The sequence below is a fragment of the Hyaena hyaena genome, unplaced genomic scaffold (genome assembly GCF_003009895.1).
Source record: "Hyaena hyaena isolate Hyena2069 unplaced genomic scaffold, ASM300989v1 scaffold_101, whole genome shotgun sequence".
Lineage (NCBI taxonomy): Eukaryota > Metazoa > Chordata > Mammalia > Carnivora > Hyaenidae > Hyaena > Hyaena hyaena.
In genome coordinates, this window is record NW_024080733.1 from 599,151 (window position 1) to 624,464 (window position 25,314).

The 25,314-nt window shown below is 51.6% G+C and overlaps 1 protein-coding gene across 5 annotated transcripts in view; it reads left to right on the forward strand.

Annotated features, from left to right (window-relative positions):
• The first annotated feature begins 4,444 nt into the window (after window positions 1-4,444).
• The window catches only part of COBL (cordon-bleu WH2 repeat protein), a 223,593-nt gene continuing 202,723 nt past the window's right edge, over window positions 4,445-25,314 (forward strand). For 4 of the 5 annotated variants that reach the window (XM_039235693.1, XM_039235696.1, XM_039235695.1 and 1 more), the window contains exon 1: window positions 7,014-7,140. In XM_039235693.1, coding sequence (XP_039091624.1) covers window positions 7,100-7,140 — 41 coding nt within the window. In that variant the 5' untranslated portion in view covers window positions 7,014-7,099. Of the gene's footprint in view, window positions 4,499-7,013; window positions 7,141-25,314 lie in introns of those variants that run through there. The other variant, XM_039235694.1, reaches the window with a different exon arrangement.

Below are 25,314 nucleotides of genomic sequence, written 5' to 3' on the forward strand. Positions count from 1 at the left end.
TCATGACACAGTGACAGGACAACCAAACCTACACATTCTCTCCATTTCCTGCTTGGCAGTGAGATCGGCACACATTTGCTGACGAATCCTACGTGCCGGAACTGCCTATGTGTTGAAATGGTATGCAGGAGAAAACGGGTGCTGGGCACAGATGAAAGCAATTGTGTTTGCATCGTGGCCAAGAATATACAGTCCCTGGGAACCCTGTCTTGGCACAAATCCTTGCTCTGTGCAGCCTTGGGCGATTTACTTAATCTCTCTCTTAGTTTTTCTGCTTCTAAGATGGGGATGACAATAGTGCCTATATTTTGGGTTGCTCTGAATGTTAAATGATTTGAATTATTAAGAGTTTAACATGGTGATTGGCATCTAGGAGCTATCCTTCAGTGGTAACGACAAATAGAGTTAATGATTTGGCCAACACATACTGTACACAAAGTTGGTTATTATAAGTGTTATTCAACACAGAAAGGAAAAGAGGTATGCATTTCCTAATGGGTGCTGGAGGGTGGTCCAAAGAAATGAGTGGGGGGTGGGGATAGGGACTGACTGAGCCCGTAGATTTGTGCTTTTCAGACCCAGCATATGTGAACCTTGCCCCAAGTCCTCAGCCAAGAGCAGCCCAGAACCAACCCCCTCATGCCTGATTCTGGCATGGTCCTATCCCCTCTCTCTTGTGGTTCCTGTTCTGGTTCCTTCTCTGACAGAGGACTCGAGGTTTGGAGATAGTAGGGTCCTGACCCCCTCCATCCGAGCTGTGAAAGTTTCAGGATTCCTGGGAATCAGAACCTTCCCTGGCATGTCCGCCATAGTTGGTAATACCTGACACCACTTTGTGTGTTCTATCCCCTGGATTTATGTCCTATGGCTATTCAAATGGAATGAACCCAAACAAGGAGCAAGAAGTTATGCTGCAACCAATTATTTTTAAGAAGTCTTAATAATCAAAGTGCAAGGTGCAAAATGACAGGGGTCGAGTCTGAGGACAAGCTACCACCGATTCCCAAGTGTTCTGTGCTTGACCCTACCCATATATTACCACTTTGGAAAAAGAACATACAGTAATAATCATAGAAAAGGATTCATTACCTACAATGCGCTACCCAATACGCCTTTGACGAAGCAATGGCTTCTTAGAACACTAAAGTACGCGCAACCTAAGAGAAAACAGATTCATTGAACTTCAAGGTAAGAAATGTTGCGCTTCAAAACACGCCATGCAGAGCGTGAAAGAGTAACTTACAGTATGGGAGAAAATATTTGCAAATCGTATCTGTGTGCAGAATACGGAAAGAAGTCGCAACTCAAAAATATAAAGACAAATGACCTAATTTTCAAAAAGGGCAAAAGACTTGAATTACGTTTCTCCAAAGGAGATGCACAAAAAGTCATGAAGGCCACGAAAAGTCGTCTGGCATGATTAGTCATTGGGGAAGTACAAACCCAAACCACACTGATATAGCACCTCCCGCTGATCTGGATGGCCATGATCAAAGACAGACAATCACAAGTATCGGCAAGGACATGGAGAAACATCTTGCCGGTGCAAGTGGGAAAATGATACCACCACTTCAGAGAGACAGTGTGGTAGTTTCTCTCTAAGAGTGAAACGTGAAATTGGCATACGACCCAGCAATTCCTCTCTTAGATATGCAAGAAAGGGAGGTGAAAGCAACGTCTGCGCAAAAACATGTATATGAATGTTCATAGCAGTGTTATCCATAAGAGACAGAGTGGAAACCACTGAATTGTTCATCAGTTGGTGAATGTATTACCGGAATGTGGTCCATCCATGCAATATTATTTGGCCATAAAAAGGAAAGAAATCTTGGCACATGTCATAACATGGGTGGACATTGGATATATGTGAAGTCAAAGAACCCACATTGTTGTATGATTGCATTTATAATTTATATGGAATGTCTTGAATCAGTGAACCCAGAGAGATTAGTAGTTGCTACGGGCTGGAGTGAGGGAGGAATAAGAAGTGAATGTTAATGGATATAAGGTTTATTGGGGAGGGAGGGTGATAAAAAATGTTCTGAAATCAAACAGTGGTGATGGTAATACAAGCCCGCATATAACCATGGAATTATAATACCATTGAACTGTATACTCGAAAGAAGTGAATTTTACGGTATTTGAATTATATCTCAGTAAAAATAAAAGACTCTACATAAACATTTCCTTGAGTCACTACCGTCAGTTAATGGTCTCCTATAAAATTCATCCTGTTTAAATCATTCACCCTTCTAAAAAAAAAAAAAAAGATAATAAATTCTCACCCGAGGCAAATTCAAGAGTATAATGGGGAGGGAGTGAGCTCTGGTGTCTCTTGCTGTTCTCATAAAGACACCAGTCCCATCAAGTTCGGGCCTCCTTATGACCTCATGGTACCTTAATAACCTCGCGAAGGGCCTATTTCCAAATACAGTCCCCCTGAAGGGGTGGGGCTTCAACCTTTGAATTTTGCAGGGGACTCAATTCGGTCCATGGTACATTTGAAATAAATATCCACTGTGCAATTCAAGTTCGTATTGATCATACAGTATACTTTTTTTTCTTTTTTGAAGGTAAATTGGATAATCAAACCCAGCAAAACCTCGCTCTGCCCTGACTGTTCCTTTTACAGAGGACACGAAAGTTTGAGGAAGTGCTCTGCCATCGGTCATTCTGCTGGTGAGTGGGGGACCGGGCAGGGTCCCTCGGTGGTCAGGTCAGCAGCCTCCACGTGGCTGGGTGCTGGTTGGAAATGTGGACTGTCCGATCCTAGCCTCGACCCACTGTGCCAGGATCTGTGTTTTGAGAAGCCTACAGAAGCATCATATGCATATTCAGGTAGGCTCGGCTGTCTCCAGCAGCTTGGACGTGAATTCCTCCTTTCATTGCCTTCCCATGAGGGAGGCTAGTGTGGATCTCAGGGTGACCCAGGTACCCCACCCAAGCTGCAAGGGGGGGCTGAGTGCACAAGGGGACTGGAGCAGCCCCACCCCCACCCCAGGCTGTTGCTCTCAGGTGGGTCCGCAGAGAGGAAGGGTGAGGTCTGGCAGGAGATGTAGCAGTAAAGAAGGAGCGTGGGGCAGAGCAAGGGAGGAGAGTCTCTGCAAGGGACTCACTCTGGTCCTCAGCACCAGTGACAACTCCTTATTTTGGGCCAAGCGCGGACAGCATGGTAGCCCAGGGGCACAGCCGGGGCTGGCCAGGGACCTAGCCTGGTGCCCCGGGACACAGTAAGCTCAGCCAGGCTCTGGGGACGAAAGGGGCGAAGGTGCAGCTTTGGGGCAGTGAATGCCTGGGTGGGCAAGACCCGTGCCACCCCAGCAGTGTGCTGGAGCCAGGTGGCCTCTCTCTAACCTGGTGTTTGTGATGGCAGCCGGGAATCGGCAGACGTGGGGGCATTTATAGCACAAAACATAGGCAAATACTCCAAATCAGGGCTTTTCTCTCTCTCTTTTTTTTTTTTTTTTTTTTTGTCATTTAAAAACATTTGCCAGGGGCACCTGGGTGGCTCAGTAGGTTGAATGTCTGCCTTCGGCTCAGGTCATGATCTCACGGTTTGTGAGTTAGAGCCTCACTGTCGGGCTCTGTGTTGACAGCTCGGAGCCTGAAGCCTGCTTCAAATCTGTGTGTGTCTCTTTCTCTGCTCCTCCCCTACTCATGCTCTGTCTCTCTCTCTCTCTCTTAAAAATAAAGTTTAAAACAAAATAAATAAATAAAATAAAATGTTGGTAGGAAAGCCAACAGAGGAGAGTGTCCTACCCAAAGCCTATAGCACAGTCAGGCCGTCTTGGGGACCGCCCCCAGCCTCAGCCTACAGCCGTTCCTGTCTCTCACCCTCTGGAAGGGCGAAGCCCCTGCTCGTCCCCTCCGTTCCCCTTCTCGGGCCCCATCTGCAAGGCGGCTACCAGCGTCCACGCCACACAGCAAGGCCGGCGTGTGACAGGTGCTCCAAAGTATGTGACGGGCGCCATCGTGAAAACACCTCCGTCCTGGTGGGTCTACGGGGACGCTCACCAGCGAGGGACATACAGAGACCCCGGGTCCCAGGTCCGCCTGCCTCCCTGGCGCTGCTCCGTGCCCCACCCTGGGGCCCCGGGCCCAGCCTCCCGCTGGAGGGAGCTCAGCGGCCTTCTGGGCGCGAGTCTGACGCCACCCTCTGCCCCATTGTGACTTCTCTTCCCGGCGCTCACCTCCCACCCCATTCCTGGCGGTGGCGCCTGCCGGGGGGGGGGGTGAGGCCTGAGATGCCGCGTGGCCTCCTGGGATCGCTGGTTGAGGTCAGAGGTCCTTCCAGGCCTTCGTCTCAGGAGAGCACCTTGAGCCTCCTGGGACCCGGCCTCCTCCTCGTCATTTTCCACAGACAGTAGCTGTCCTGCTGAGAAACTCTTCAGGGGTCCTGCTTCTGGTGTCAGGGGCCCCTGCCCCGGATGCCTCCTGCTGCCGCCGCCCGGGCGCCATGATCCGTGAACTGAACTTCCTCCGGGGGCCTCCGTCGGCGGTAGGCCTGGTCCCGTCTGGGCTCTGGCCCTGCCCGGGTTGCCCTTTCCCACCTGGTGTCTATAGCGGGGGGAGAGGGGGAGCGGAGCGGGGGTGGGGTGAGGTGGGGGCTGGCGGCGGGGGTGGGCGGGGCTGGCGGGGTGGGCGGGGCTGGCGGGGTGGGCGGGGCTGGCGGGGGTGGGCGGGGCTGGCGGGGGTGGGCGGAGCTGGCGGGGTGGGCGGGGCTGGCGGGGCGGGCGGGGCCGGGGCTGATCCAGGGAAGGATCCTCTGACCGAAAGCCTGGAAGAGGAAGGTGTTGTAGGGTTTGTTTCATTCAGTGCATTGTTGTTTTAAAAATTTATTTATTGGGGCGCCTGGGTGGCTTAGTCGGTTGAGCGTCCGACTTTCGCTTAGGTCATGATCTCGCGGTTCATGGGTTCGAGCCCCGCGTCGGGCTCTGTGCTGACTGCCAGCTCAGAGCCTGGAGCCTGTTTCAGTCTGTGACTCCCTCTCTCTATCTGGCCCTCCCCTGCTCACGCTGTCTCTCTCTCTGTCTCCTAGAAATAAATAAAATATTAAAAAAAATTATTTATTTATTTATTTTGAGAGAGAGAGCACAAGCAAGGGGCGGGGGGGAGAGAGAGAGAGAGAGAAAGGGAGAGAGTGTCCCAAGCGGGCTCCACACTGCTGGCGCAGAGCCTGATGCGCAGCCAAACTCACCAACCGTGAGATCATGACCTGAGCCAAAATCCAGAGTCACACACTTCACTGACGGAGCCACGCGGTGCGCCTCACCGCAGTCTCTATTTCCAGAGCACCGACTCCACCCACCAGGCGGTATTCCAGAGGCTTGGGGGGGGGGGCCTCAGTGACTCAGTGACCCACAAAAAAGGCTCAAGGCCAAACACTCATTGAGATCACATTTTGGGGAGGAGACAGAAAGGCACACAGTATGCTGAATACGGCATGTACATATCTATGTATATTCCATTGATATATAATGTATACACCTGTATTTATTTGTATATTTAATAAAGGTAATAAATGCTCATGAGCAACATCTTATTTATAAATGTAAACAAACATAAACATCTTTAGATGTATGCAAACAGCAAATAAGTATATAAAATGTTACATATAATAATATATGTGTATATATGTGTGTGTGTATATATATACACAAAATGATAAATGCTCCGAAGGAAAATAAAGCAGGGGACACAGGGCTTGGGTTTGGGCTTTCATATAGAGGGCCCAGGGGAACACAGGGTGCGGGGAACAGAGAGCAGGGTGCAGCGGGACAGGGAACAGACAGCGCGGCGCAGCTGGTAGCCTCTGTGCAGAGTCTTCAAGGCAGAGGCCGGAGGCGGGAAAGTGTCCAGGCATCTGCTGAACAAACGGACGCTGAGCTCCAGCGCAGGTGCACACAAGGACCCGGGCTCTGGGTGGGACCCCCCCCCCCCCCAGCAGGCAAGGCCTTCGGGGTCATGGCAAAGACGTTGCGTTCTGTGTTTAGCCTGGTCTCCTGCCTTTGCTAAGGAGGAAGCTGAGGCCCAGACGGAGACAGACGCAGGCAGGCGTGGGGTGTCGCCCCCCAGTACAAGCTAGGGTATCGCCCCACCTCCACTGCGCATCGTTCTGCACCTCACTGGATCCCTCCTGGGAAAGGTGGTTGGCTGGAACCACATGAAAGTGTCATTTCTGGAGGTCAGTCTTGCACACCAGTCCAAATGTCGTTTGTTGCTTTGGGCAGGTTGGGAGGAGGAGGGGGTGAAGTTGGAGCCGACCTGCCCTGGGCCCAGATGGGGCTGCCTCTGCCGGGCACTACTGCTACGCGGCCGCCCAGCCTCAGCGCCCCAAAAGCAGCTCGGCAAATTTGAGCATACTTCCAACCCAACTCCTTGGACCGTCCCCCCTCGGTTGTTTCTGATTTCCTAGGACAGAGCGGGGGCCCCGAATCTGCATTTCTAACCCGCTCCCAGGTGCTGCTGGCCAGGGACCCACGTTGAGGCCCGCCGCCCCATAAGGCCCTGCAGGAATGAAGGTTCTCTGGGTTCCTGGGCAGAGGCAGCGACACCGGTCACCCGCTTCTCAGTCTCCAACCTCAGTCCTGCCCCGGCTGGTCCGCCCGCGTCGCCCTCGAGGGCCCCCTCCCGCAACTCCTCCTCCTCCCTGCCTGGACGCGGCCCGCGCCTCCGGATCCCCCCCCCCCCACCTCCCGCCTCGCCCCGCCGCCCAAACTGGGGCGCGCCGGGTCGCGGGGTGGAGGAGCGCGCGACAGGCCCGGGAGGGGCGCCGCGGCGGGCGGGGCGGAGGTGACCCCCCGGGGCCCGGGACGCGCGCGGGCGGGGGCGGGGGCGGCGCTCCGGTGGGCGCGGCGCACCTTGCTCCCGGCGCCCCCGCCCCGCGCCGGCCCCTCCCCGCGCGGCCCGCGCCCCCGCCCGCGCGCGACCGTCCCAGCCCCTTCCGTCCGCTCGCCCGGCCGCCGTCCTCCGCCGGCCCGCGTGGGAGAGGACGATGGGTCAGCGCGGAAAAAGTGAATGAGGGCGGCGGCGGCGGCTGCGAGCGCCTGACTCGGCCGGGCCCGAGCCCCGCGCGCGCGCCCCCCGCCCCGCCGGCTCCATGGACGCGCCGCGCGCCTCGGCGGCCAAGCCCCCCACCGGGTAAGTGGCCCGGCGGCCGGGCGGCGCGCACTCGGGGCCGGAGGCGCGGGCGGCGGTGAGGGGTGGGCGGCGCTCGGGGCAGGGGGCGCCCCCGCTGCGGCCCGCGGGCCCTCGCCCCGCGGCGGAAGGGGCTTGTGTACTTTGTGCGCCCGGGTCGTTGCCCAGGTAACAGTGTCAGGCCGAGGCCGGAGCGGGCTCGGCGCGGGTGGGCTTGTGTGCGCGCGCCCCTTTTGGGGGTCCCCGCGGGCAGAGCCCTCAGCCGCCTCCCGAGTGATTCGCCCCCGATCCCGCGAGGGCGCTGGGAGACCCGGCCTCGGCCTCCAGCCCCGCCACCCCCTTGCTCGGCGTCTGCCCCGCGTTCCCGGGGTCGCCGCTCGCCCTGTCCCGTCGGCCGCCACCGTCCGCTCCTCCCCGCGACGAAGGAAGGGGACGTTCGGGGACCTCGCAGACGCCTGGTCCGCTCTCGGGGAGCGCGGTCGTGCGGGGCGCTGTGCTCGCGCTTTCCTGACGTCTGCGCCCCCTCCTCGACTTGCTTCTCCGCGGCTCCCCGGGACGGCGTGCAGGGCACGGACCCGAGGAGGAGACCCCAACTTCGCAGCTGAAGTCGGGGTGTGCATCCTGCCTGCGCGGATCTGCCGCAGCCCAGACCTGTCCGTGTGTCCGCGCCCATCCCCGCACCCCTCGCGTCGGGGGATCACTCGCCACATTCCGGCTATACTTGCAGGGTACCTGCCCCCCGTGCCTGCCGAGCTAGCCCGCCCGTTAGCAGGACCCTGAGCCCGAGTCTGAACCGCGCACTCCCTGACCAGGCCGCGGGGTCACGCGCAGCCCTTGCGGGCGCTGCGGAGGCGCCCTGCGACCCGCGCGCCCGCTCGCTGGCCTGGGGCGACTGTGCCGTGAGTCTTGCGAATGGAATGAGTGGCTGGGTGGGTCCTGCACCTGCTTACGAATGGGCCCACTTTCCGCTGTGGGGACAACTAATCTCTTTTCTCTGCACTTGTGTCCCACTGACTCACCCTGCCCGAGTGCCCGGGGCCGCTGTGTGGCTCAAGTCTGCAAAAGTTTTCAAACTTGCTCTTTTTGTTTTTTGTTTTCTTAAAAACTCTCTTTAATGCCAGGAAAAAGTGAGCCAGGTTAGCAAATCAAATAATCCCTAAGCTGAGGAATGTTAAAAAGAACTTTTTTTTTTGCAGTGGACTTCGTGGTGGTTATGTAATTCCATTCGAACAAACACATTTCCCCAAAAGAAAATAAAGTGGGAAATCCCTTTTTAGGGTAACGAGCCTCCCACATGACATGGTTCAGAATTACCTTTAAACCTGTCGCTTTGGGAACCTGTTTAAGAAGCCTTTTTAAGGAGACCAAATCATTTTCTCCCTAGCGTAATACGGGGAAGTCTGAAGGGAAAAGCTAATGGTAACAGGTCAGCAAAACTGAGTTCAGAGACTATTTGTGAAGCCCTGGAAGGGAATGTGATTATGGAAGGGAAATGGGGAGTCCTGACCTGGGCACACCCTTCCTGGTGCTGTATCGACAAGAGGCGAATCCATAGCGTTGTTTCTCTGAGGTCCAGTTGGACTTCACATTTGATTCCCCCCCACCCCACCCCGGGGGACCAAGAGCTTTTGCTGTGGATGGGATGCCAGCACAGGCTGTGGTCACTACCCATCCACTGAGTTCTTTCCCTCCGATCTGCTTGCTTGAATGTCTTTGTCCGAGAGTTGTAGACCCATTGCTCTTAGCTTCTTTTATTTCCAATTATTTTATCGACCGCCATTCACTTTCAATCCCTTCAGTGAAGAGAATTCAGGAAAATATCCATATGCTTGGATTTCCCAAATAGGAATTACACGATCAATAAGGCTGTTGTGTGTTAAAGTCGGAGGAAAGAAGTGGTCTGGGGCGTTTTGAGTATTTTATGTAATTTCGATGCTTTGCCTGCCTCCCGGAGAGGGTGGATATGGATGTGACTTTTCTGGCTATCAGATCAAACTTGGAGCAAGCGCTCGTTTTCCCACATGATCCAAATGAGCGATGTGATGAACTTGTTGACTGACTCACTCTCCTTCCTGCGGTACATAGAAATGGGCTGGCCCGGGACCGACGGCATGAAAAGATTTCATATTATAAAACAAGAAGCCCTTATTGAAGGGAATTGAAGGGATAACCTGTCCGTGGCTGTAGATTGTATATCCCACTAAATTATTAATAGGTAGTTACTAATTATCTTTATTGAGCACCCAAGTGTACATTTTTAGTTGGGTTGAAATTGTATGTTTTTTCTAGTAATTTCATGAAAACAGGGACTTGTGGCTAAGTTAAATGGGAAAAGTATTCCTTTAGGAAGGAGACAAGGCAACTTGATGTGACTTTAAAGGCATTTTAGAGCTCAGCTGAGGTGTCAAAATGCACAGAATGTCCTGGAATTACAAAGAAGACAAATTTCCTTTCAGTGAAGTTTTTAAATATACTGAAGTCCATTTAAGATTAACTTTGTGTTTATCTGTGTACTTTAAATTTTTTTTTTTTTTGAGTGTTTATGAGATCCCTGCTACTTGCGGGTGGTCCCGGAAAGCAGGGTGAATCTTCCCTCTGGACCCTCTGTGAGTGGGACAGCGAGCTGGGGGTTGGCAGGGTACTGGTTAATTTTTTTCTATGGAGGAAACACGGAGTTCTGTAGAATAGAATAGTCCCCAGTGACATGAAATGTCAAAACAGCTGGGGCATTCGCTCAATGGCCGCATTCAAGCACCATGCTTGCATAAAATCCAGTTGAAGTTCGCTAATCAATTCCGTCAGGATCCGAGCTTCATGAAAACATAGCTGACGCTCGTTTCTCTGCATCAGTTTGTATGGATTCCATCAAGTTATTAGAATAAAAAAATAATTTTTTTAAATTAATGGAAGTAGGTAGTTTGAGCTTCCCCTGTCCTGTTCCCCCCACCTCAACAAAATATGAAGTATAGGAGCTGCTGTCTTGACAGTGACCATAGACCATGGCAGTGACTTTGTCTTCCATACAAGCATACAGATGTTAATAAATATTAATGAGTGTATACCATAATAAAAAAGAATGTTAGGTTTCTAGCCTTTTTAAAAAAACAAAAAACAAAAAACAGGTTTTTATGGGGTGCCTGGGTGGCTCAGTCGGTTACGCGTCAGACTCTTGGTTTCCACTCCGGTCATGATCTCATGGTTTGTGAGTTCAGGCCCCGTGTCTGGCTCTGCACTGACAGCATGGAGCCTGCTGAGGTTATCTCCCCCTCCTTCTTTCTCTTCCTCTCCCCTGCTCACTTCTCTCTCTCTTTCAAAATAAATAAAATAAACATTAAAAAACTAAAAAAAACCCACGAAAATACAAAAAGTTTCTAGGCTTTTGGGTGACATGTTTCCGTTCTTTAAAATGATAGCATGTCTAATGATTTGTTACATCAAATGTTTCCCATTTCACTCCAAAGATATTACTTGTGAACCATACTTCTGGCTGGCAATTCACTTATGACTGTAAAAGTTAGGTATTGTTTGATGTGATGTGGAAAGCAGGCCTAAGGAATTTTATTGTTGCAATTACAGTTTGTTTTTCTGAATAAGTTCCAGGAGTCAGGCATTCCCCCCTGATGCTATCAAATGGCCTTTGGGCACTTGTAACATTTCCTCAGTGGCTGTGTAAGGTTGAAGAAGCTAAATTATGATTTAAATTGGGAATACGGATATTTGTATAATGTCGCCTCTCTCCTGTCTCCTGACCTCCTCTGTTCTTTTCTGCATGGCCTTTCCCCAGACAGGGCCTGCCCGAGCTGGTCATCTCTGGGCACAGATAGGTGACAGCTCTGGGCACATGCATGTCTGTATTTCAGGGGCCTTTTCCACTTGGGACCTGGAAAGTGAAGTCATAACTTCACACCTGGAAAGTGTGTGCCCCCAAGAGTGCGTCCATACTTATTCAGGAAACAATGATTGTAAGGTACGTCTACACAGCATAGTAAGTGGCTTGGGTTTCTAGGTTTTCCATGCTTTGTTCTGAATCATTAACCCCGATTTTATAATTGGTCGGAGGTTTTGAAAGGTGAGCGGGAAAGTATTTGATACCAAAGTAGCATGTAGGTCGAGGATGTGCACATTTAAAATAGCGAAACCCTCGGTTGTGATTTGGTCTTGGACTAAGTGAAAACATCTAGTATAGACTTAGCGTATTTATTGGGTGACATTCCTCTAAATCCTTTCCATTCATCTCCACCCACATGTGGATTTTCTGTGTTGCTTAATTTTACTTAATAGTTTCTTTTTTCTCACTTACTTTGAACTAAAACAGTACACCTGACAGCCCCTGCCTCGCCGAAAGCTTTTATACCTGTGTCTATATGTCTTTGTACTTTTTCTCTTCTTGAAATGTTTAATATGGATTTATATTGATATATTGATGACATCCCTTTTTACTGTTTTTATGATTATCATTGATTTAAGCACATTTTATCTGTTAGCGCCCCCCTCCCTATTTTATACCTTTGCTTTCTCATTTCGCCGTGTTCCGAGAGTGTTTACTGCAGTGTTATCTTATGTCGCTTTTCCTTCATGTTTCCACAGTGCTTTATTCCATGCCAGTCTCTTCCCGTAATAGATGACACTTTTGGTGCACCTGGGTAGCTCAGTCAGTTAAGCATCTGACTTCGGCTCAGGTCATGATCTCACAGTCCGTGGGTTCAAGCCCCATGTCGGGCTCTGTGCTGACATCTCAGAGCCTGGAGCCTGCTTCGGATTCTGTGTCTTCCTCTCTTTCTCTCTCTGCCCCTCCTCTACTCACACTGTCTCTCTCAAAAAAATAAAATAAAGACATTAAAAAAACTTAAAAAGATAGTAGGACACCTTTTTCTCATGTATACTTTATTTGGTTTCATTTGCTTTACACATAGCTAACGGTCCCTTTTTTAAGACCTAACGGTATTTATCTGAGACTGGATTTTGCTGTGTGCTCTGGTGTGACAGTGAATGTGGGTGTCCAGCGATGTTTATATTGCCTCCTGCATGTGTCGGGAATGTGCCCAGGCTCCTGAGCAAGCCCCTCTGGAGAGAGCCTGCTTCCCCAGCTTGGAGAGATGCTTTGTGGCCTGTAGCAGCTTTTACACACTTCCATCTGGCGTCCCTAATTGGGCGTTGAGCTGTTGGCCTGCCAAGACTATTTTCTACAGGTCAAGTCCAATTAGAATAAATTCCATGGAGAAAAACACCTCTATTAAAAAAAGAGGGGAAAAAAAAGAAAAAGCTTTTCAACCATTAACATGTATCTCATTTAGGTGCTTTTGATGAGACGGATTCCCAGGCCCCAAATGCTTTTGCACGAACGGATCTGTAAGCTTCCGACACTTTTTAAGAGACACTGGTCGGCTTAGAGAAATCATCGAAGTCCTTGTCCCTTTACAAAACTTTTAAAAAACAGACTGACACAAATCCCCGAAGACGGGCCCGGTAAGTCAGGGGTGTTGGTGCATGGAACTCCCGCCCCCCCTTTCCTTCTCGCTGTGACCCAAGAACCCAGACGAGGAACCATTGTCTAAGAGGCACGTTCCTGAGGGACAACAAGCTGTCCTTCCGGAGACACACGCGGACATGCTCGTTCCTCTCACTGGGCACAGAGGACAGGGGAGTGGCCAGGCGGCCCTCATCCATGATGCCTCTGCTCGGTCAGGAATCCTGTGTGACTTCCTTCTGCAGCAGCCTGATGGGCAGGCCCAGGGGAGAGGGCGCTGGCTCAGGGACAGGAAGGCCTGGGTCCTGGGGTCGGCCGTGCAAGACTCAGTTTACCCTTCTTCACGGAGGCTGCAGGGAGCCATCCCCATGAGGCTCTGGCCTGTCCCCTCGGCCCAGCGGTAAGAGAACGGCCAAGCCAACAGTGGTGTGCGTCCACGTCCCGCAGAGCAGCCGCCGAGCACCTTGAAGTGAGGAACTGAATTTCTCACCCTTTCAGCTTCTCACTGAATTAGGGGCGCCTGGGGGGCTCAGTTGGTGGAGTCTGACTTCGGCTCAGTTCATGATCTCATGGTTCGTGCATTCGAGCCCCACATTGGGCTCTGTGCTGACAGCTCAGAGCCTGGAGCCTGTTTCGGATTCTGTGTCTCCCTCTCTCTCTCTGACCCTCCCCTCTTCACGCTCTGTCTTTCTCTCTCTCTCAAAAATAAATGAACATTAAAAAAAATTTCAGGGGTGCCTGGATGGCTCAGTCGGTTGAGTATCCGACTTTGGCTCAGGTCATGATCTCATGGTTTGTGGGTTTGAGCCCTGCGTCGGTCTCTGTGCTGACTGCTCAGAGCCTGGAGCCTGTTTCGGATTCTGTGTCTCCCTCTCTCTCTCTGACCCTCCCCTGCTCATGCTCTGTCTCTCTCTCTCTCTCTCTCTGAGTTAATAAATGTTAAGAAAATTATTTTTTAATTTTCATTAATTTAAACATAAAGAGCTGTGTGTGGCCAGTGGCACCTCAGTGGCCTGAGTAGACCCTGCTTCTGTTTTGACACCACCCCTCTGTCCTTTGTGAAACCAGAATGTCCCCTGCTTTCTCATACTTCCCCTCTCTTCTTGGCCTGGGAGGCTTCTTGTCTCCTGGCCTGGAAGATCCCTACTCATTCCTCCAGCCACTGCGAGGGGCTCCATCCCAGCCTTCCACACCTTCCCCTGGGCTTCGTCTCTCCTGACACCGTCCCATCCTTCCCCCCTTTTGGAAAGCCTTCCGTGGGCACAGCAGTTCCCGTCTGCTTGTCTCTGACCCCCTGGATGCTGAGCGCCTCCGGGGCAGGGACGTTAGCCTGTGAGGGTCATGTCACGGATATGTGACGCGGGACTCAGCGGGCCAGCTCTGCCTCCCAGCTCTCGGCTAAGGCTGTTGGATAGGATGGTCTGGAGACTCATGTAGGCTCCAAAGTCCTAGGATTCCAAGTGTTTCCAAAAAGTCTCAATCCCACCTTGAAAAAGAAATCGAATTTTTTTTCTAAACCGTTGAGTCCCATCTTGTTTTTGCCAGACTGTGTGACAGCAGACAGATCTGTCACACAGCCTTATTCCCTGTGGACCCAGGAGGTGTTCAGTGGCCTACTTTGAGGAACATAAAGTATGAGACAACCCTTAGTGATAGTGTGTGAAAGAGGAGATGATTTTCCGTCGCCCTTACGTGAGAGTCTGCCTCGGTGGTTCAGGGCTGGCACCCAGGTGTGGCTGGGATCTCGATGTTTGTGTCCCCTCCCCCAGAATTAGTATGTCGAATCCTGACCTCCAAAGGGGTGGTACTGGGCAGTGGGGCTGTGGGAGGCACTCAGGTCCTGAAGCGGGAGCCCTCCCAATTGGGACTGGTGCCTGAGAGGAGACCCGTGAGCTCTCTCCCCTCCACCACGTGAGGGCCTGGGGAGAAGTCTGCAGCCCAGAAGAAGGCCCTCACCAGACCTCGCTGGCACCTTGACCTTGGACTTCCAGCCTCCAGAACTGGGAGCAGTAGACGTCCCCTGTTCACAAGCCACCCAGCCAGCGGCCTTTTGTTATAGCAGCCTGAACAGACTGAGGGTCGGTGCCTGATCCCGGGGACCTGATTCTTTCCATCCTGTGGCTCTGCATGGCCAGGACATGGCCTGCACCCCTGCACCGGCCCAGGCCGAGGAGGGGCGAGGGAAGGGGGACATGCCCTCTGCTTTTGGGTCAGACCTGAAAGCTGCACGTATCCCTTCCCTCATATCCACTGACCCAGTCTGGTGTGTGTGTGTGTGTGTGTGTGTGTGTGTGTGTGTGTGTGTTTTAAAATCATGGTAAACTTTACATAATGTACCAGTTACCATTTGCACGGGCCAGTGGTGTTAGGTACGTTCACACTGTTGTTCGATCACCCATCTCCAGAACTTTCTTCCATTAAACAAAAACTGCCCATCGCCTGCCCCCGGCCTCTTCAAAACACTTGCCACCTTTTTACTTTGGGTGCCTGTGAGTGTGACTCCCCTTCCACCCCCCCACCCCACCCAGGGACCTCATGGGGGTGGGATCACACAGTGGCGTTTGGGGATTGGCTTATCCATGTTGTGGAGTGTGTCAGCACGCCCTTCCTTTACCTTATTTTATTTTAATGTTTATTTATTTTGAGAGAGAGAGCATGAGCAGAGGAGGGGGAGAGAGAGAGAGAGAGAGAGAGAAAGGATCCCAAGCAGGTTTGGCGCTGTCAGCACAGCACCTGATGTGGGGCTAGACCCCATGAACCATTAGGTCATGACCTGAGCTGACATCAAGAGTCAGACACGTATCCGACCGAGCCCCCCGGGCACCCTGAGATGCCCTTCCTCTTTAAGGCTGAGAGATTCTCTGTAATGTCTGTTTCCCGTTTGTTCATCCTCACTGAGACTGGTCGACGCTTCTGCTTCCTCGTTTGGGCTGTCGTGACTAACGCCCCTGTGAACGTGGGTTTGCGAGCCACTGTCCCCGCTTTTGCTGCTTTTGCTGCCACTGAAGTCTCAGAGGAGGAGGAGGGGACAGGAGCCAGGGAGCACCTCCCACTCCCAGGGCAGGCAGGGAGGAGCTTCGGCGTGGGTGGGCAGGTGGGGGTGGCCGTGCCCCTCGCCTTCCTCCGGGATCCTGGACACCCCAGGCAGTCTCAGGATGGGTGCCCTCGCAGGTCCCTGGACCTTGCTGGAAAATGTGGCCTCCTCGTTTGCCCTGAGTGTAAGTCACAGAAAATGGTGCAGGGCTCCCCACCATGGCCACAGGTCTGTCTGTGTGTCGCAGGGCCCGATTGGCAGCTGGCATCCCCGGGCAGCGGTCTCCCTGCACATGCTGTCCTGAGCACCGAGAAACACCTGCACCCCGCGCCCCCATCCAAGAGAGCGCTCTGACACACAAGGCCGGGGTTGACAGGGATGCTTGTCTGGGGCACAGCAGGGCGCTAACGGTTTCTCTGTCTCTGAGCTCTGGTCCTGCACACCACGCCCACTTCTTCTTGTTTAGAATGGGTGCCTACCTTGAAGGGTGGGAGGGGGAGGATCTCAGAGCGTGAGGGTGGCCCTCCCTGCCTCCCTGCTGGCCTGGGCGTTGGGTGGGATGGGGAGAGCTTGCCTGCATTTCTTGGAGCGGGTGTGCTGTGTGGCCCGAGGGGTCGGAGGATGGAAGAAGGAAATACCCGACATAGTGACTCTACAGTCACGTGTAAAGAGCTTGAACAGTCCCCACTTAAGGAGCAAAGTGGGGTTCAGAAACTTGATGGGAAAATGGGCGGTGAATGCACGTGTGAGAGAGTGTGTGTATGTGCACCTGTGCGTATGTACGTGTGCATGTATTCGTGCATGTGTATTTGTGTGCATGTGGGTAGTGTGTGTGTGTGTGCATGTAGTCATGTGTGAGTGTGTGTATGTGTATTTGCGGGTACGTGTGCATGTGGGTATGTGCACATGTGTGTGCGTGTGCGTGCCTGTATAGTGTTGGGATCAATGTCAGTTTAAAAGCACTTGTAGCACTTGGCAGACCAGCAGATTCCCAATCAGATCCTGGAAGTTTTTTCAAGCCCAGTGTTTTGGGAGCTGAATGTAAAAATAGCTTGGCCGAGCAGGAGAATGCAGCAGACATGTACACTTTTGTTCATGTGGCTAATTTTTGAGACTCCAGTGCAGTTTTGTTGGTGGGAGCCCTTTTAACTGAAAGCACGATCCACTGATATTCAGTAAAGAAACCATTAAGTGGGAAGGAGACAGGGTCCCTGTGGCCAGGATAGGATATTGGCCACTGAGGGTAGCTGCTGGCCAAGACCCCCGTCTGCCCATCCGTCTTCCCTTCCCACTGTCTGCAGTTCTCATGTACCGTGGGTTTGGGGTGGGATTGAAAACTTTTTCCTCCTCCACTTCAAAACCACCATCGTGAAGCTTACTGGTGTCCTAACAGTGCCTGCAGAAAGAACGACAGGACGGGCAAGTGGCTAGCTTTAAAAAGCGCTCATGAGGGGCGCCTGGGGGGCTCAGTCGGTTGGGCGTCCGACTTCGGCTCAGGTCATGATCTTGCGGTTTGTGAGTTCAAGCCCAGTGTTGGGCCTCTGTGCTGACAGCTCGGAGCCTGGAGCCTGCTTCGGATTCTGTGTCTCCCTCTCTCTGCCCCTCCCCTGCTCATGCTCTGGTTCTATCTCTCAAATATAAATGTTTAAAAAGAAAGAAAGAAAGAAAGAAAGAAAGCATTGATGGAAAAAAAAGTGTTGATGAGGGTCATGAAGCCTGAGTGTTTCTCTCGTCCAACTGCCATAGCTCAGTCCCTTTACCACTTCCCAGGCGTGTGTGGTTGGCTTTACTATCTGGATCCACAGTGGGAGAACACGTCCTATGCAGGGTTAGTGTGCATCACGTCTGCACAGTCACAGAGCAGCAACAGCCAGTTGCGAAACTTGGCTACACTGTTTTGTTTTAATTAAAAGAATTCTTTTAATGCTTTATTTGTCGGGGGCTTACACCCACCCAGCCTCTCCTTTGTGCAGGAGGTTCTTGATGTCACCCATTTGACTGTCACACTCGAATGCACTTCTGGATGCGTCACTTCTGCGACTCTGGCGTGGGACTTTGGTTTTTGGCAGAGCCCCGCGGGGCGTGGTGGGAGAGGGCCCAGCCCAGCCGTGGCGCCTGTGCAAATTCATAGGATACGTCCATCGAGGGCAGATGTCCGTTCTTCCCCAGCAGCATTATCCGCCTTGATCCGGGCTTGGGAATTCACCAACCTTTCAGAGCCCCCTCCACCCCACTGTCCTGGAGGTTGGCTCCACTCGCTGCGTCTCTGAGTCGTAATTAAATGAAAGCACGGAGCTTTGCACAATACAGGGCAGAGTGGAAGCTACACAGACCCAGAGTCGCACCTTTGCTAGTTGTGTTTTCTTGTGTGCAATGTTAGCCAGACCGTGGTCTGCGTGTACGTCTCACCCGTGAACAGGTGGCTCTTTAACTTCTGCCTGAGGCCCAGGGAGTCCCTTGAACAGAGCCTTCTGAGGAGTGACGTCCTCTGTCTCTGACCCCCAGCAGGGCTGAGCTGGCAGGAAGGAGAGACCCCGGGTGGCCCTTCTGAGCTGACTTGTTCCACAGATCAGGCGTTGCTCATCTTTATCTGGTATTCTTTTAAAGAAATTTTTAAATGTTTATTTATTTTTGAGACAGAGAGAGAGAGCTAAAGCAGGGGAGGGGCAGAGAGAGAGGGAGACACAGAATCCAAAGCAGGATCCAGGCTCTGAGCTGTCAGCACAGAGCCCGACGCGGGGCTCAAACCCACAAACCATGAGATCACAACCTGAGTTTCTCTCACAAAAACAGTTGATTCCTCTGGAGGATGTTTTACTTAACCTGTGCAGAACCCCGCCCCCCACCCTGTCAATTACAACCAACTATTAGAATCGACATCCTCAAAGCTGGAAAAACAGAAGTTTTGTGGAAAACATTGTTCCAGAGATGACACATCTGAATGGGAGTCCTGGAGGAAAATTCCACGTTCGAGATGTTTCCTTGATGTTTACCCCTCGTTTTGTTATCTTAATGATGCAGTATCTGTGTGTCATGGTTTGGACTCTTAACTGGCAAGGTTGGTGGGAAGTAACAAATGAGCTGGGGTTTTTTAACATTTAAAAAAAAATTTTATTTAGAGAGAGCAAGTGGGGGGAGGGGCAGAGAGAGAGTGAGAGAATCCTGACATGGGGCTCGATCCCATGACTCTGGGATCATGACCTGAGCCGAAATCAAGTCAGACTCTCCACCGACTGAGGCACCCAGACGCCCTGACAAACTTCCTCTTAAAATGACTCTATTTTTAGCTGAAGGAAGGTCATGAACTTGGGGAGGCTGAGCCTGCCTCTGTTTCGACTGCTCCTTCAGCCCAGGAGGCTTGGGGGTGCCACCCACCGCCTCCCACCCCACCCCACTCCCTTCCTGTTCAGGGCACACGTGCGTGTTGACCTTGTCACTGGATTTAGATGACAGGCTTTCCAGTCCACATTCAACCCACATCCAGATTTTTTTTTTAAAGGGCATAACATGTTTCTGCACCTCTGTCCATGCAAGTGGGTGTAGGAGCACAGCCCTGAAATTGTAATCTGTTGTGTTAACTTTGTAACTAGGCTCTGGACGTCATCCCTTCATTGCATTTGCAAACAGGGTAACTCCAGAGTAGAAATTTCTGTTGCAGTGATGGCAACATCTGTAGCTCAGTTCTGAGAACCGGGTTTGGAGTGATGCATGACCTCAGGGTCGCAGACTGACTTTGACAAGACCGAGCGAGCGATCCAGCTCATGCAAGGAAATGTGTCACCACGACTGCTTGGTGGGCTGGTGGAGATGTCTGTGACCCACGCCAGTAAGCACACGTTGTGCCCTGTACCCTGTAAAACAGTCCTACTAATTCATTATCAGGGTGGCCGTGAACTCAGCTCAAGTTCTATGTTTTGAAAGCACTACCATCACCAGAATGTAGCTCTTTGGAAAATAATGGGTGGTCTGCCTTCTTTACCTTAGTGGGAGAATGTCTTCCATGGGGCTTCCCCATCACAGTTGACCTCTATGAAGTGATGGCACCCTTGCTTTATTTCTGTGGTGCCTCCACATTGATTATGCTGGGGGTGAGGCCAGATCACCACCCCTTGTTAGCCAGACAGCCAGTCCACGAATCTCTCTCTCTCTTTTTTTTTTAACATTTATTTACTTCTGAGAGAGAGAGCACAACTGGGGAGGTCAGAGAGAGAGGGAAACACAGAATCTGAAGCAGGTTCCAGGCTCTGTGCTAGCTGTCAGCACAGAGCCCGACGCAGGGCTTGAACCCACGAACCGTGAGATCATGACCTGAGCCGAAGTCGGACGCTCAATGGACTGAGCCACCCAGGCGCCCTTGTCCACGATGATTTTGTAAGCATCTCTCCGAGCCCCGAGGAGAATTCGGAGATGGACCAGGAGAAGCAAAGACATGGAAGACCCCTTAAAGCCAGCCTAAAGGAAGGTCTTGTGACCATGACTGTGGTACAGGGACACCTCTCTGAAGTGGGGAGATGAGGAAAAGCTTGCTCAAAAGTTTTGAACCGAGGCTGACAAGTAGATAAAATGTGTAGGTGGGGAGGCAGAGATGGAGCACTGTGGGTGGGGCCGCCGAGAGTAGAAGGGGGTGTGGGGATCAAGGAAAGGCCCAGACTCCTTCCCGTTAGTGTGGGACCGGCCTGTAGGCAGACAGACACAGCTGACTGGAGGGCAGAGACAGGAACGGCACAGCTTTACTTTATTTATTAATGTATTATTTATTAATTAATTTACTTAAAAGTGTATTTCTTTTTGAGAGAAAGGGGGCACAAGTGGGAGAGGAGCAGGGAGAGGAGGAAACACAGAACCTGAAGCACGTTCCAGGTTCTGAGCTGTCAGCACAGAGCCGGATGCGGGGCTTGAACTCATGAACCATGAGATCATGGCCCGAGCAGAAGCTGGATGCTTAACTGACAGAGCCACCCAGATGCCCCTATTTTTTAAAATTTATTTTTAAAACGTTTTATTTATTTTTGAGAGAGAGAGCACAGAGGAGGGGTAGAAAGAGAGGATCGACCCAAGCAGGCTCTGAGCTGACAGTAGAGAGACGGGTGCGGGGCTCGAACTAACGCCGTGAGATCATGACCCGAACGGCGCATGATTAGATGTCCAATGTGGTGGTGCCAGGAGTGAAGGGCCAGCCTGGAGGTCTGGATTTCATCTTGAAGAAGTAGGGGATCCATCAGTTTTGAGCAGAAGAGTGCCATCCTCATGGACAGGGTGTGTTCTTAGAAGTTTAGACTGAAGCCAGGATGTGAGAGACCCAGAGAGGAAAAGGCAGAGTCTGGGGACCAGCTGGGACAGTAGCCCAGGCCCTGACCTTGCCTCCACCAAGGTGCATGGAAAGGGAGGAAAGGATGGTGTCAGAGACGCCAGGTGTACAGCTCTGCAAGCCACAGGTCACAGAGTGGCGAGGCTCCAAACATGGGTAACTGGGAGACATCTGTGACCTTAGGGGATGGGATGGTGGGAGCTTGGTGGAGGGAAAGAGGAAGTTTGGAAGAAGGTCATTCACTTCCTCACCCTGAGTGCGAGGCAGGTGAAGGAGAGGCTAAGAGGTAATCAGGCAGGACTCCTGTCTTCCAGGTGTTTAAATCCAGTGGAGGACAGATGGACAGAGCAGGCTTGACACTCACGGCCTGGGAAGCTCAGAGTGGGGAGTCCCGGGTCGGGGAGGGAGAGAGGACAAGGCCTCGTAGAGAGAGCCATGAACAGCTCTGCGAGGACACTGGCAACATGGCTCCTGTCTCCTGTCCCAGCCCGGGTCCCAAGCGGCAACCACCGCCAGTGTTGTTGGGTGCTCACCGAGTACTGTTCAAGGTGCTGGCGCGAGTCCCCTCGTTGTAATGCTTACAACAGTCCAGGAGATGTGTGCTACTGTTCTCCCATTTATAAATGAGGAACACGGGACACAGAAGGTTAATCAGTGATAGCAGGGTCAGCGCAGTGACATGGTTAACCTGGCGTGCTCTTAACTCCTCCAAGTACTCTTCAGATATTTGTAGTAAGGTCGCTCTGGGCCCCAAAGACAGTTCTAGGTTGAAGTCTGAGACATGGGGAGGGTTTCCTAGGAGACATGAGTAGTGGGAACAAAGTCAGGTCCTTGGGGAGGTGCAGATTTTGTGGAGAAAAGTGAACACTCATGGGGTGTGGGGTAGGGCTCAGGGTGGGGCCAGGCTTCTGGTTTATTCCTTCACTTCTAGCACTTTGGATGAGAAGGCCGATATCCATTTTATTTAGGAGGCAGTGGGCCTCAGCCACCATTCCTGCATCAGGTGGTAGTAAAAGGATGCAAGGATTTGAGCCCAGGCCTTCCATGCACATACTACTGTCTCAGTTTCCATGGGACACATTTAGTACCAACTCTCAGGGGGCCCTGGTCAGGTATCACAGCCCTCTGTGCTTTAATAACTGCAATATGAGTCTGAAATCAAAGGCAACCATTAATACTTAAAATAATAATAAAATAAGGAAGAAGCAGTGGACCAGGTTTTCAGGGTCAGGGATGCAGAGTCTGTGTTTGCAGTGGGCCTGGAGGCCAGTGCTCTTCAAAGTATGGCCTGTTGACCTGTCTTCAGTGAGGTGAGTATGCAGCTGAAATGGCTGACCAGAAAGCAGTATGACATGGCTGTGACATCCAAGTGCCCAGTCTGAGAAGTGATATGGTTGAACAGAATATGGGCAGCTCTGGTCTTGTAGAACTGGTGTGGGAGAGCCTATGGGCTGAGTGCTTTCTGTGCATTATGTTATTTATCCCCCTTGCTAGACCTTTATGGAGGTACCATTATTGTCACCATTTTGGGGATGAGGACACTGAATCCCAGAGGGTAACCAACTTACTCAGGTTTCCTGTAGCCAGCAGTGGCCCTTCTTATGCACCTTTTCAATTGTTGATATGTTCTCTCATTCTCTGAGCACGACTCCCATCAGTAGGGCTCAGGCACATGGTGCCTGTCCTGCCTAGAATATTCTAGTTGGGTCTAAGATGTTCCTGGCATGCTACTGGTCAGTACCCACTGGAACCTGGGCCCATGTGCTGGTGGTTATTAACCCTGTAGCCAGTTTGAATCTCATGATCCTAGGCAGAAAGAGACAGATAGGAGAAGACAAGCAAATCTGGATTTCTGTGGTCTCTGCCTGATTTACATCAGTGCTTTTGAAGCTAGGGATTTGCAGAAGTTCTTTGGAACATGGCACTTTCTTGACAGCCAGCTCTGAAACTCCCAGTCTGAAGGCGGTGGCATACAGCCGCAGATGGCACTGTTGGCAGCCTTACTAAATCCTTCAGGTCTTCACGATGCCCCGTGACCTGAGAGGGGTGTATACAGGTGTGCTCATACACGTGGATATGGACGTTGGAGGTTGTCTACTCATTTCCGGGGAAGGGGTTGCTGGGCTCCTGTCTGGCCTCAGAGCAGGGCAGGAAGGCACTAGGTGTGAGCCAGCAACACCTCCTGCTTGACTTCCCTGTCCTAGACTGCTGTGGCTCAGGGGGCCTTGTTCAGGAAGAGCTTTCTTTATTCTACAAGCATGGTCATGGGATGTGGGTAGAGGATGGGGAGGAGTCTGGTTGGAGAGTGTTTGGCAGAGCTGAACCGTGAAAAAGGAATCACCATCACATGAACGCTATCCAGGGGTACGTGGGTTTGTCCCTAGAGCCTGGTGTCTTCTGTATAAAATTCAGAAGATGCTGCTCCAGGCTTGTCTTTGGTTTTAAATGGTATAGAGTCACATTCGCTGTGCAGGGGCGCTCCGTCCATGTGGGCAAAGGGAGATCCTGCCGCTACCTAGTGAGCTGGGCCAATGATGCGCAATGTGAAATGATGGGGTCTATTTAACGGTAATTTACACTCACCCATGGTTGGCCAGCTGTTGGAGAACCAATGCCGATATTCCATGAGCCTGCACAGCAGGCCATTCTTCCCCCACTTTCCAGCTGGAGAATGGTCCCATGGATTCATTAAGAGCGATGCGGAGGCCTGCCTTGTGTGCGTGGCCCCAACACTTGTGCGTAGGTGTTTAGTGCTCACGGGTGATGCAGCCCACGTTGTAGGAATGTACTCATCAACTAGCTGCACAGTGACCAAACCCACGTGACCAGCAGCCTCAGAAAGTGTGGCCTGATCACATGGGTGACCAGCTGGAAGACCATAGGTGTAGCGGTCCTCTTGCTGAACACAAATTGCCCCAAAGTTAGCAGCATAAAGCATGATGGCGCCACTGGATGGTTGCGACTCAGGTGTCCCCTGAGTTTGCAGCCATGCTTACAGAGTGACCAGAAGCTGGCTCATTCCACTCTTGCTCATTTTTGGCATGACGTCTCAGTTCTTTGTGGTGTGGACCTCTCCGCGTGACTTCCATTGAGCTGGGCATTTGAGAAGGTATTCGAGGAGGCTGCAGTGTCTTTATGACCGAGCCTTCCAAAACACATGCTGTCACTTAGCCTCGTATTGCATTCCTCAGAAACAAGTCACCAAGTCCACCCGACTCCCAAGGGGGTGGAATGAGTCTCCTGCTTTTGAGGGAACTAGTATAAAACACATGTTCCCATGTTTTAAAACATCCATGGGGCTATCTGGGCCTGATGGCCTTTTCGCCAAGCAACTTGGTTAAACCACTTGTGACAGTAGTTAAAACCCACAGTGGGGGTGCCTGGGTGGCTCAGTTGGTTAAGCGTCCGACTTTAGCCCTGGTCATGATCTTGAGGTTCATGAGTCCAAGCCCCGCGTTGAGCTCTGTGCTGACAGCTCAGAGCCTGGGGCCTGCTTCGGATTCTGTGTCTCCCTCTCTCTCTGCCCCTCCCCAACTCATGTTCTCTGTCTCTCAAACAATGAATAAACGTTAAAAAATATTTTTTAAATGCCATTGGAATTTTGATAGGGATTTCATTGAATCTGTAGATTGCTTTGGGTAGTATAGACATTTCATCAGTGTTAATTCTTCCAGTCCATGAACATAGGATACCTTTCCATTTATTTGGGTCTTCTTCCCAGGGTGGCTTTAGAATAAAGACACACCTTAGCTTCTCCCCGAGGCTCTAACTCAACCTGCGGCACAGGGTGCATTCAGCGGGAGTGGTCTGGGGAGCTCCCAGGTGGTTCAGATGTCCCATCCCGGCTAAAGATTATCCTCCCACTTGTTCTCAACTCGTCAAACCCTTAAATGAAATTGAATAAAAATATTGCTCCAGCATTCAAGGAGGCCCGCCTAGGAGTTCTGTTTAGTCTGTTTAGTGCACAATTGTTCTGTGTTACAAAAACTTCCTCTTCAGAGGCCCTTTTGTGTATGTTTTAATGCACTTCACGTGGTCTAACCAGGTTGCTTTGGAAAAAGACAGCCAAGCCCAGATTGCAAGCAAGCACTCCTGCTATACTTAGCGCCGACCTGTGAGTAATCACCAACATGGAAATGGTTATAAAGCCTTGACAGGCATCCACCACAAAACAGAAACCGCCCTGTAAAACACTTGCAGAGGCATTTATATAATTGTTTTCCTGCAGGATTATTTGCCAGAAAAGTAAATTGTTGATCAAAAAAAGACATAAATGTTTAACTTATGTAAAGTAATGTTTTGGTTAAAAAAAACATACACACACAAACTAAAACAAAGTAAAGCCAAGACTGAATTCTAATTTTTGAT